The 13,962-nt window shown below is 38.9% G+C and overlaps 1 protein-coding gene across 2 annotated transcripts in view; it reads right to left on the bottom strand.

Annotated features, from left to right (window-relative positions):
* SEMA3D (semaphorin 3D) overlaps positions 1-13,962 on the bottom strand; it is a 286,248-nt gene that overhangs the window by 20,279 nt on the left and 252,007 nt on the right. For both annotated transcript variants that reach the window (XM_077472409.1, XM_077472408.1), the window contains 5 exons: positions 12,236-12,324; positions 8,792-8,833; positions 8,058-8,215; positions 6,910-6,974; positions 5,394-5,533 (listed from right to left, as the gene is read on the bottom strand). In XM_077472409.1, the coding sequence (XP_077328535.1) occupies positions 5,394-5,533; positions 6,910-6,974; positions 8,058-8,215; positions 8,792-8,833; positions 12,236-12,324 (494 nt within the window). The remainder of the gene's footprint in view (positions 1-5,393; positions 5,534-6,909; positions 6,975-8,057; positions 8,216-8,791; positions 8,834-12,235; positions 12,325-13,962) is intronic.

Genomic DNA, 13,962 nt, shown 5'->3' with positions numbered 1-13,962 from the left:
AGTTTGCTGACTTTCGAACATGACTCAGTAAATAGCTTGGGGACTGAATATGTACTCTAATGCTCTGCACACTTTAATGTTGCCTCTGCACCAAAGAAAACCAAAGCTACTTCATGCCCCACTTATGGAAAACAGGACTCTAACACCAAGAACATCTCCCCATACCTATACCACAACACAACATAAAACTAAAGGGGCATTCCAACCAAAGCCCCTACCACAGCTTAACACGTCTTTTTAAAGATATAGGTTAGTTATCTATGAAAATATTTCTATCCATATGTTTGAACTGAAACTGGTTTGGTTCTGAAGAGATGGTAACCTCTTTTCCACCTTATTGATATCAGTGGGTAACAATAATGAAAATATGCTTTGGGCATAAGATCACATATTTTCTGCAAGCATGTATGTTTCAATTTATTAGAATTGCACTTGCTTATTTTCCGTTACAGAAAACATGGACAGATGGGCTGAATCACTGGAAGGTCTGTGGGAAATGTAATATGTATGCAAATATAAATATTTTGAATTGCAGCGTGTATTACAAGTGATTTATTGATGATGTGTCTAAACTGTTTGGTGCTTACATGAAATGCCTCCTACGCCATGGATGTGCATGAACAAGCAGACTTTCTCATTCCTTAAATAAAAGAAAAACAGCAATGCACACAACAACCAAAAGGAATGACTGTTTTCACTTTTTATTCTGTCCTGTAATCAAACTGGATAGCTCCATAAGTTGATATGCCCCATGTTTATGAAAGAAGATGATAGAGAAAAGCAATTATCAGAGTGCATGCAAATCTGCCCATTTTGCAGAATAACTCTACCCAATGCAGAAATGGTCAAATTCAAATGACTCCCTCTAGAGGTGAACCGGATATAAAAACAGCTCTGGAAGACTGCAAGCCATGGTGCTTGAAACCTGACTTGAAGGTAATCTATCATATTGGCATCTTAAATTGCAGGGCCAAACCAAATAGTAAAATTATTAGCAAAGTACATTTATTCTTTACCAGTAAACAGTTTGCCATTAAGTGATATGCTGTTGTTTTAATGATTCAATTTTACATCATCTGTATGGCTCCAGTTGTGCAGCTTTTTTAGATAAGAAAACGTTTCAAATGGCACACTTGCTTTTTTATCTATTCTTTTTTGCAAGAAAATTATTTAGGAAAATTTGATTTTTGTTTTCCCAGTAAAATAATTTTCTTGGATGCCCATTGATGTACACAAGATTCAGAGATTTTATTATACTACTGCCTACAGGAAGATTTGGACACTGACAAATTTAAAAAAACAACAGTGCCCAACCTAGTATAACCCCTCCCACTCCCAAATGTCTCTGTTTTGTAATAAGCACTGCAAGACCAGAAATGCAGGGGAATGAGACCTGTGTATGCCAATAAACATCCTAGAAAAGGGTTTTACTGTAAGTAACAAATCCCATTTTCATCAATCATTCATAAATTAATATAAATAAAGAGACATGGAATTTAAAGACTGTTGGGACATTTAAAAGCACAGCATACAAAATGCCAATAGACCCAACTATAACAACAAAAAAACAGCTGGGGATGGCCTAAAGCTAAAAGAGTTGCCTGAAGGACCTTACTCCCAAAGCTGGAGTAAGAGCATCTGATCAAATGAGAGTACCACACCCTCCTCAAAAGATTTGGATCCACAAGTATTACTAGAATGCCCATATCACAATGCTGAAGAGCAGGTGGGGAAGGAGTTACAGGGAACAAAAAGAATATATTACTTTTGTACTGATCCCATGGAGCCACCAGAGCCACTGCATCGAGTCACAGTTTCCACCAGAGGATCTCTGCAACTGGAGGCAAACTTGCTTAGTTTGTTATTGAAGCCCATGACACAGTTCCTGAAACACTTCAAGGCTTAAAAATCATTCCTCGTGGTTCAGACTCTGCTAGTGGAGGAAGTTTGCCTTCCAGTTAGAGTGGTTGTACACCCTGTACAACCACTTTTACCTACAGGTAAGCCTATATTAAGGCTTACCTGTAGGTGATGGGAATATCTCCTAAACCTCCATGGTTTAGGAGATATTTACGAAAAGGCCAAGCACAGATGACTACGGCTTTAGAAAGGGCACATCGTGCTCTTTCTATTAGGGGTCATGCCGGGGACTGGCAACTTCTGCATGCATGCGCGGGAGTGACGTCACACGACTCTGGCCAGTCACAGAGCCGGAGTTTGCGGGCCTGGAAAGAAGAGGGGCGAACATGGACTCTCCCTGCTAGTGTGAACAATGGTGACATTGTGGGCTTCGGTTTCAGGTAAGTGACACATAATGGGCTATTATGTGATGCATAGAAGCCCATTATGCTTTACCTTTGCAGGGAAATAAAGAGGAAGTAAAACCCACCAGGGTTTACATCCTCTTTAACTACAACTTTAATATGGACTATGGATAAGGCTAGAACATGAAGTTCTGCCCAGAACAGAATCCTTGCTACTTTCTTGCCACATTGAGACACTTCTGATTCCTCCTTGGTGATTGATAACAAGATGTCCAGGACTCATCCCCAGCTAATCAGGCTGGCATCTGTTGTGATGATCTTTCAAAACATCAGAGGAGCTGAAGCCATCACGCCATAGACAACTTGCTCCTTAGTGTCGACTGAATCAGTTTGTCCAGGGACTGAACCAATCTCTCCCATACTGTCAGGACATTGGGTTGCAGAGGACTGTAGTGAAACTAGAAAAAGGGATTGCCTCAAAGTAATGAGTCAGTTCCAACACAGACTTTTGAAGGTTCAAGATCCGAGAGGACATTTTCTGGGTCTGAACTATCTGTGGAACATCGTTGGTCTCAACCTGTGCTGATTGTTCTCTGCATTCCCACATTTCAGCCAAAGAGTTCTCCTCGTGTTAAAGCAGACCTTCACCCTCTGCTGCTATTTCCCTCCATCCTACCCCTATTTCCATCCTCTTTCATTATTGTGCTGTTTTTTTTTTTACTTTTTTTTAGCTTAAAATGTCCAGCCCCACTTCCCCATGCATGTCTTTCACCTTATGTGAATGATGCGCACACTGCCTGTTGTGCCTACTGGGATATGCAGGTCACATACCCCAGGAGGCATAGCCTTCCATTTAGAAAAGGAGGGGTTGGGCCAATTGGCATGTCATCAGGAGGCCCATCCGCTAAACTAGGAAGAGCCCATGGACCTCTCGATGACATCAGAGAAAGCATGGCGGTGCAGGACAGAGATGTGGCCAGGCATTAGAGGATCTCAGTGTGGATAGGTAAGTATCTAAAATGTGCAGATACCACCTTAAGGTAAGAGGTGGTGAAATAAAATAAAATGGGGGGACTGTTGCAGATCCTCTTTAACTGGTAGAAGGTTTGTGTAGTGGTAATTTGAGAGGCGACATCCACTAACCTATCCAGTCAGTAGTGCAGGATTGTTGACATGTACTTTAATCTCTCTACTAATAGGGGATTAGTGTGAAGTATATTTGTATCCCTTGATATGAGTTTAAATAATTCCCCTAATGTTCGATAGACTAACATCATGACTACGGCAGGTTGCAATGCGGGGCCTGCTAGCGAAAACAAGGCTGGAATCCCTAAATACTGGCACATGCTCTACAGGAACAGAACACTTCTGAATCAACTGTGGGAACCACTCACTGTGTGATAAAAGCACCTTCAAATGGGTACTGGTTTGCAAAACATTTTTGGAGGTGTAAAAAGTTTACCACAATATTCCCAGTTGGAACAAAGGATGTCCGGGAATAGCGTATGTATGAGAAAAGTATTAATAGTCATAGGGCCTCTTAGGGAACTTCTGGCAGCACTGGTGGAAGTTACAGGCTGCTCTTCCATCTCTAATTTGGCAATGACCACACAATCAAAGATGAAATGGTCTCTCTGTGGCTGAGAGTAATGTCTGGTGCTTGAGACTCAAGGCTCAGAGGCCCCTATTTCTGCAGCCAGGTCTAAAAAAAATTCTGCAGGGGAAGGTGCTGAGGTAAGCTTGTGGCATCTATAGTCAAAGTCAGCAAATAAAATGACAGTTTGACCGATAAAATACTGAATAACTACATTAAAATCCCCCCAGGTAAAGATAAGGAGATGGCTATGCCTGATATTGACTGTGGTGGTGTCAGGTCTTTGAAACAGAACACACCGCAGGCTGCCCTGGAACTGTTAATGAATTATGCGCTAAGGCACATAGAGTGGGACTGCTCCTTTTGTGTTTCAGATTTGACATGTTGCACCAAGAACAGGGTTGCCTTATCTGTAATATAAGGTAGAACCTGGAATACTCACAAACCAACTGAAAATAGCAAGAGTGTTTTAAAAGGCATGAGATGACCTGGTCACTGTAGGTGGAAGCAAGGACTAACTATGTGGCAGGGAGTTGCTACCTCAAACTGAATGGCAGGAAAACAGTAAAAGGTGTGAACACACATCACTTCATTACAGTTCCATGCTACTTGATTATTCAGTGTTTTAAATCTTTCCATAAAAGAGATAACACCCAATGGGTCTAAGCATAGCCCCCAATGCTTGGCCTACACGTTAAAGAGTCCTCGCAGTCTGTGTCACATCTGAGGCTGTGCTACAGCTCTGGACCTGTAAAGTACTTTGCAGCTAACTATCATAGTACAGAGAGTTCTAGAAAGTGCCACAAACAGGGTCCATTTTAGTGGGCTACAGGAATGGCTCCCAAAACTATTAGTAAAGATACGCCGATAGAGAACCTAGCTCAAACAGCACATAGATGAAAACAATTATCTTGATAAAAGAAAAACTGGTATTTTTGCAGTACAGAAAATACATCCATCCTTCTAGGGCACTAGAGGAAAACTAGGGCATGCTGGGATTTGAGGTGTATACCAGACTGGTCACTGTTTTTTGTTTGCCATTGTCCAAATGCTCCTACAGGCAATAGTATAACCTAATTGTCTCTAAATCCTATGTACCTCAATGAATGAGACAGAGAGTCTTTTTCCATCAGCATCTGATCACTCACGCCCAAACTTTATATTATATAAACTGGACTAAACACCTTAAAAAAAAAAAAAAAACGTCCAGGTACAAACCTTGAATTAAGGATATTTTTTCACCACTACCAAGCATGATATTTCGTTTTTTTACCTACTTTAAAATGTGTCATAATTTATTTTCCAAAGCAAGCTGACATTCAAAGCTTGGCAGTGTCAGAGAAAGTTTTCCTTGATCTCACAAAAAAATAGGAGAAATAATGGGAAATCATACAGGATTAGGAGTGCCTTCCTCTGAAAAAGATAACTTGTTTCCAGTATAGCATAAAACCCAGTTGGCAAGGAAAAGATTAAAAAAGCAGTGATCGGCACATCTGATTATATTCTATTGTACACATTTCATCAGGATGACTTACCTCTTCCTGACGGTCCTCTCCTGTGTGCTGAATAAACCATCTGATAGAGGCTTGCTGTGACTTTGGAACACATTCCAAAAAAGTAGAATTTAACTCAATGCCAAATATGACTTTTTCTTCAGGAGCTTCATTGGCAGCTCCTAAAAAATAAATAAAAAAAATATTTTTTTAAGGAAAAGTATTACATAATTAAAACAGAGTAAAAAGTAAACCCGTTAACAGCAGTAAAGAACAATTCCTACATCAGTAACTATAGAGTCATTTTTCACTACTAATTAAACAATAAATAATCTTACCTGTTATGTGAATATATGTATATGATGTAAATGCATGCATACACAGTGTTTCGTACAAGGTAGAAGCACGTACAGTATATTTTCACTTCCATTTTCTTCCAAAAGTGCGTGTGTGTGTTGAGGGGGGGGGGGGGGGTAGATGTGCTTCAAGGTTCCTATATTAAAGTACATTTTAAAGGGACTGTATAAATCAAGACTGACATCTTGCATCACTTTCCACTCCAAAATAGTTTTAGGGGAACATCTTTTTTATAATGGTTCTGACATTAGGTCACCTATCTTCACATTCATTTAATAATAAAACTAAAATTATCATAAATGAATAGTAAACAAATTCCAGCTATTGCTGAATATTGAAAAAAAGGGGTTTTGGGACTTTATATGAAGCAATGACCTTGTCATATACCTCTATCCCTGTCAATATGAACAAAAAGGAGAAAAGGAAGTGGGACTTTGTATGAAGTACACGGTTGTAAATAAATAAGTTGATTAATTTGAAATTATGTTTACTGATGCATATATTTTCGTATATAATCTTTATATTTGTCTGTATCAGAATACAAAATAATTATACATAATAGTAATACATATTCAATAAAATTCATACACATACTGCAAAATAATACCTAGGTGACCTGCGTTCTCTCTAATATTGTTGACTATTACCCAAAAGCATTTTTTTTCCAGTGAAGCCATGACCTCATTGCTGATATATTCGATCAGCTGATCTATATAACTAAAAATAACTAGTAAACAAATTCCAACTATTGTTGAGTATTACCCAAAAGCACTTTTCTACAGCACATTGCTGGATGGTGAAGCCATGACCTCATTGCTAATGTATTTGATTGTATAGCAAATGGATATGTAGTGAACGGTTGCCTGGCAAAAAAAATAACATTTTACCTACTTACAGCCAGCCATTCTTTACATATAAAACGTTATTTCTAGTGTAGTGACTAGTGAGAAGGAGAGGGCTGAGAAGTACACACATGGGTCAGTTTGGCACGCAGCTTAAATGTTAGCACCAGGTCAACAAGGGTGAATGTGCAATTAAGCTAATAAAAAAAATCAGTTAATCTAAACCCAGTGAAATATACTGTTAATTTCATAGGCTGTACCTACAGATGTGCAGTGTAATTTTCTAGCAATATACTCATTTAGATTCATACCACATGCAGATTAAGCACTTCACATTAACACCTCTGAAAACAACTTACTTTCATCCACATCCCAGCATTGTGTAAGGGGATCTCCATTCTTTACATCTTGTCTTCTAGAACGCCTTGAAAAACAGAAATATGTGCATGTAAAAAATACTGACATAATGAATCTTCTTGCTCAACAGATTAGGAAAAAGAAAACTCGAAGAAACACAATTACTGAGATTGATAGAGAGGCACTGATTGAATTCTTTCAACACCTCTGTTAAAACAAACAACTGCAACAGGAAAATATGAGGGGAGTTTGCACTATTCTACACCTGCAGAAATAAATGATACACTAATATATCAAATCGCAGTTTTAAAAAAAAAACTTCTAAGACTTGTCTTTACTGAATAATTGCCTGCTCTAGTTATTCAAGATTAGCGCTAAAATTATAAATATGTAAAACATGGGTTTCAAAAGGGTGTAGTAATTTTATAAAAAAAAATTAAAGGTGTCATGTAAAGGTAACCATAGTGAATTTATTCTAATAAATTATATCTATATATATATATATATATATATATATATATATATATATATATATATATATATATATATATGTATGTATATATATATATATATATATATATATATATATATATGTGTATGTATATATATATATATATATATATATATAATACAAAAGAGAGAGCGAAGGTCTTATTTCAATGTTTCAATGAGGCACAAGTCTGTTTTCCTCAGGATAAGCTTGTGCCTCGCCAAAATAAAATCTTTACTGTGCGTTCCCCTTTTTAAGACCTGTGAGTGCCGTTTCTCTTTTGGATTCTATGTACTACAGTTTTAGCTGCACACCCGGGCTCATTTTTTTATCCGGATATGTGTGCAGAGGCAACTATTGGATGATATATATATTTGATGATATATAATATTTATATATATAATATATATATATATATATATATATATATATATATATATATATATATATATATATATATATATATATATTTTTTTTTTTTTATATATTAAAAATGCCATACATAGCAATGATGTAAATGGCATGTAGCCACTAGTTTGGGAATTCAGTGAACTAACAGTCCGTAGCTGCATATCTGTTGATGTAAGAAAATCATCCATAATTGCTGCTTTCAAGACATTGCTATTTTAGAAATATGAAATTGTTATCAAAGACAATTACCTTTTCAATGTTGGTATATATCTGGAGCAAGAGTTTCCATCCCAGGCACAGTATGGATCTCTTGCAAGGCAGCAGTCTGTACAAGCCTTCCCATATGTATCACACCTATGTGGTGAGAGCTGAACCAGGCCATCACGAGATGTTATAAAAAGTTGATGCTGAAATTAAACAAAAGCAATTGATGTTACCCATTTATTAAAACAAATTTGTTGATGTTCTGAAAATTTGTGTTAGACTTTCAGTCTGTACTGGATGCAGAATAGCCTCAAAAGCAGCATATTTTTTAAATCAGCATTCCACACCTAAAAGAATGCTGGAAAAGAGCACTGCATGTACGAATTCTTAGTTTCTTAGATATTTTGAAAAATAATGACAGAAATGTATGCAGTTTAGTAGGACGCATTTATCCACATTGGGTGAAAAAGGGTTTACTCTGTTTATTGGGGGTTATTTACTAAAACTGAAGAGTGCAAGATCTGGTCCAGCTCTACATAGAAACCAATCAGCTTCCAGGTTTTATTGTCAAAACTTAATTGAACAAGCTGAAGTTAGAGGCTAATTGGCTACCCCACTGTGTTTATTTACTTCAAAACATCTAACATAAATTTATTGCAGAGGCCATATCAGTATATATAACACTCAGTCTGCCCACACATTGGCAGCTTTATATACCACATTTCTTACACATTTAAAAAATATTGGGTTCAGATTTGTTGGTGGCAAATGTAACTTACTTGCTTTATTGAAAGCACGATGTTCGTAATAGGTGAAGGTTTCTAAAAAAATAAACAAAACATTTCCTTTAGAATTCCTAAATTTTCTACAAAACAAATGAATTACTCTTGTAGATTTATTACAAGTATGTATATACTGTAGTACTGACATTGTATGCGGTGCTTTACATTCACATCAGTCCCTGCCCTCAAGTAGCTTAAAATCTAAAGGGTCCCTAACTCACTTTCATGCATATACATACAAGGGTCAATGTACACAGCAGCCATTTAACCTACCAACATATCTTTAGAGCATGGGAGAAACCCGGAGTGCATAGAAGAAGCCCATGCATGCACAGGGAGAACATGCAAACTCAGTGCAGGTAATTTCATGGTTAGGATTCAAACTGACAACCCTACAGCTGCCAGACAGAAATGCTAACCATTAAGCCGCTGTTATCCTCCATATTACCGTATTTATCGGCGTATAACACGCAGGGGAAAATCGTGGGTGCGTGTTATACGCTGATCCCCCGAAATTCTGAGCCTCTGGGAGGCTGTCGGCCTTTCGGTCGCCTTCGGCCATTATCGGCGGCTTTCGGCCGTTCTCGGCAGCTTTCGGCTGCCTTCGGCCATTCTCGCCAGCTTTCGGCCGCCTTCAGCTCTTCTCGGTGGCCGAAAGCTGCCGAGAATGGCCAAAGGTGTCCGAAAGCTGGCGAGAAGAGCCGAAGGCGCCGGAGGCCCGCCGAGAGCTACTGCATGCCGCCGAGATACACATCCAGCTCTGTATCTTGGTGGCGGCATTTAAAAAAAAATAAAAAAATAGAAAATAAAATAGACAAGACTGCAATGGGGACAAGACTGCATAAGGCTGCAATGGGGGACAAGACTGCAATGGTGGACAAGGCTGCATAAGGCTGCAATGGGGGACAAGACCGCAATGGTGGACAAGGCTGCATAAGGCTGCAATGGTGGACAAGGCTGCAATGGTGGACAAGGCTGCAGATGACACTGATGGGCATATAAATGTCATTTTTTTTTTCCCCTTAAACTTTCCTCCTAAAAGTTTTTTCCTTAAAATTCCCTCCTAAACTTGGGGTGCGTGTTATGCGCCGGCGCGTGTTATACGCCGATAAATACGGTAATTAAAAATGTAATTCAAAATTATTAGAGAAACCATTCCCCAAAAAAATATAAAAGCATATTATGTCCATGATTGCACACATCACTCTGTACCTACTGAATCTTGTCTCAGTCATAGAGAAAAAAGTTGTATACCTTTTTTTAATTTTCCATGGTGATGGTCCTTAACTACACATAGGGGGTTATTTACGAAAGGCAAATTCACTTTGCACTGAAATTGCACTTGGAGGTACAGTCGCTCTAAATCTAAGGGGTAATCTTAAACTAGAAAAGCTACAATTTCTGGGGAAATTGTGTGAACTGTTCTTGCCTCCACCTACTGGAATGGGCGGAGTAACTGGGGGGGTGGGGGTCATAATGTTTTGGCTGGTCATAATGTTTTGGCTGGTCATGGGGGGTCATAATGTTTTGGCTGGTTATAATGTTTTGGCTGATCATGGGGGGGGGTCATAATGTTTTGGCTGGTCATAGTGTTTTGGCTGATCATGGGGTTGTCAGCTTTTGTCACCCCTGAGTTTTGAACATTTTGCCATTCATTCCTATAGGACAAATTTCGCCACAAAAACTATGGTATTTCGTGAACCATTCGGCGAAACGCTACACAAAGTAATAGCACACCAACCTGGAACAATCCGCACATTTCGGTATATTACTGTCTATGTAGTGTAAAAGCTGTGGGAGGAGTTAGGGTGGTAAATTTGGTAAATAATAACAATAATAATATATATGTGAGATAACAGTAAGTGGTCTTGCTATGCAAGAACACTTATTATTATTATTATTTTATATATATATATATATATATATATATATATATATATATATGAGATAACAGTAAGTGCTCTTGATATGCAAGAACACTTAATGAGTGGAAGCTCTGCTGATTTTATCTTCCAATCATGTGCAAGCTAAAATGCTGTTTTTTATTTTCCTTGAATGTCCTCCTCGGATCTACAGCGACTTTACTTCCAAGTTCACTTTCATTGCACTTTCAAGTGCACTTGCAGTGCAAAGTGGATTTTCCTTTAGTAAATGACCCCATAGCCTCCTTTGTGTTGGTCAGAGTTGCCAATAAGATTCAAAATTCACATTGACATTTTCAAAATGGGGGAATGTTATGGCAAGCCATGGATACCTAGATAGCTACATACTTAAACTATATTGATCAATGAGTCCAGAGTGCCACAGAATTAATCTAGTATTAATATTTTTAGGCAAAGTAAAGATCCACAACTGTATGAAACTAGGTCTTCACTTTACCTAAAAAGGGATTCCTTTCCTACTCAACAATACAGTGTTGCCAACCTACCAGATTGAAATTTACTGACACAACACCCAGAATTTACTGGCTCAACCAGGTTTTTACTGGCATTTCCAAAAGTTACAAAATGACAGTTTTAAGTGCAGATTTCAGTATTTAGGCCACAAACAATTTAAGGTACATATTAAGGCAAAAAAAATATTTCTTATTTTATTTTTAATATAGTAAGTAGTTCAGGCACAGGACTCTGGAGGGCAATAAATTAGAATGGACAGGCACATACACATAAAATTGACTCTTACAAGCACACTGACAGCAGTGTGCAGAAGCACAGATGATGACAACAGCTCATCAACGCAACACGTCCCCGAGTCTCAGGGATATGCTTACTCCATGCCAGGTGGTCCCTTCAGTCCACTCCAATTCAAACAGCACTGACAATCCCTCTCCCAGCTTGCTCTGCTCCCATCGCACAGACCCGCACATGAGGCTACAGCCGCTCTGCATGGCTCCCTTGCACCATGATATTACATGGCATGCTCAAGCACTGCCTCCGGCCGGCGATTCTTGAACATGTTATAACAGGCACTCGAATGGTCTCTGCCGACTGTGAAACGGAACTGCGCATGCACAGTTCTGAGCTGAGCGTAACAGCTATATTTTTTTCTGCCAATCTTTTCCTGTCACTGGCATTTACTGGCAGGAGAAAAGAGACCATTGTTACTGGCTACCAGTAAATATATTGTCAGTTGGCAACACTACCAAAATATCAAGTATGTATTTGTATGCCCTTCATCCTTTTTGGGGATTTGTTCCAGAAAGCAGGAGTAAGTAGTAACACCAGACATTACAATAAATTCTTCTTGCTGGCTGTATGTTGTTTCCTGCAGGGATTTTCTTCCAAGAAGAGCCTTCATAAGGGATTGAGGTCAGAGATCATACCAAACTGACTATTTACTAAGATATGCCAGTAAAGGGCATACATAGCCTGTGAGTTTTTTTTAAGTATTCCCTTCTGGGAATACTCCATGCATACACAAGCACACTCATACTCAACATACCTTAAATATCTGTAGTTCTTCCAGCAAAACGTCTTCCATGTTCCATAAATCCTTTGTAACACTGATGACTTTGAGAACTGTTCCAACATCTAAAGGTGCAAAATATATGTAAGAGTGTGAGAAAAGACATTAAAGAAAACCTGTGATTAGAAATATATTGAGATGAACTGTCCTAAAACACTAGTTACCTGGCTGTTATTTTTTAAACTGACCACTTTGAGTCATGGACTCTGAACAAGTATACAGATAAGGACTTGACTCCAACTTCCCTGAACTGCACACTTGTTTTGGATCAATGAACAATTATTGAAGTTGGTGGGTAAAAATAGGATTCCTGCACCACCTTCTCCTGGGTACCTGTGATTTGTGAAAAACCCAGTGTTCATCAGCACAAGAATGGAGCTTTGCTGCCACATAATGGATCACATTCATATAAATCTAATTTATGACAAAAAAAAATGAAACCACATACATATTATCAGTTGAAGTTGCCAATATTTACATTGCATACAGTCATAGGGCACATCAAAAAATCTGCTCTAAAAACAAAACAAAAAAACACTGACAATTGTGTGCAACACACACTGCTTTATCTCAGTTTTATCTTACTGGCTGCCATGAGTTACTCTGCTTTATTGTGAATGGAAAAAATAAAACATCAGCACAATGTAATGCGGTGTCTTGGAATCATTACCTTTATAAATGAAGAAGTGGCTCCCTCTGCTGTCAGAACAGCATGTAGAAGACTATGCTTTACTGAATATCTGCACAACCTGAAAGTCCTTAACCTTACATTTCCTAAAAAAAAGTATATGTGTTGCCCTTGTTAACCTTCTTAAAATGCTAGTTTTCTGGCTATTATGATTCTTATCTGGCTTAAACATTTTCAATGATCCAGAACAAGTGTACATGTTAGGAAAGTCATCATAAGGGTGGCACAGTGGTATAGTGGGTAGCGCTCTCGCCTAGTAGTAGAAAGGGTCACTGGTTTGAATCCCAACCACGACACTGGAGTTTGCATCTTCTCCCTGTGCCTGCGTGGGTTTCCTCCCACACTCCAAAGACATGCTGGTAGGTAAATTGGCCCTAGTATATGAATGTGAGTTAGAGACCTTAGATTGTAAGCTCCCTGAGGGTAGGGACTGATGTGAATGTAAAGCACTGTGTAAATTGACAGCGCTGTATAAGTACCTTATGTGAATGTATATGTAAAGTGCTGCATAAATTGACAGCACTATATAAGTACTTTAATCGGTTACCGACCAGCGCACGCCGATGTATGTCGGCAGAATGGCACAGGCAGGCATATTGGCGTACAGGTACGTCCAATCTTCAATGCTGCCCTGCCATCGCTGCAGACTCGATCGCCATGGGCATACCCGCGATCGTGAGACGATCGGGCATACCCGCGATCGTCTCACGGGATGGCTGAATGGAGGAAATGCTGTGTAAACAGCATTTCTCCATTCTGCCTAGCAATTAGTGACGCTGATCTCTGCTCCATGTGATTGGAGCAGAGATCAGTGTTCAGTAAATGAAAGCCCAACCCCCCCCCACAGTTAGTAACACACCCCTAGGAACACTTAACCCCTACACTGCCACCCACTGGTTAACCCCTTCACTGCCACCCACTAGTTAACCCCTTCACTGCCAGTGTCATTTACACAGGAATTACTGCATTTATATAGCAGTGATTACTGTATAAATGACAATGGTCCCAAAAATGT

Source organism: Lithobates pipiens, unplaced genomic scaffold, assembly GCF_037356315.1.
Source record: "Lithobates pipiens isolate NorthernLeopardFrog02 unplaced genomic scaffold, aLitPip1_a1.2 Scaffold_8, whole genome shotgun sequence".
In the NCBI taxonomy this organism is placed as follows: Eukaryota; Metazoa; Chordata; class Amphibia; order Anura; family Ranidae; genus Lithobates; species Lithobates pipiens.
This window is presented reverse-complemented; position numbering and strand designations above follow the sequence as displayed.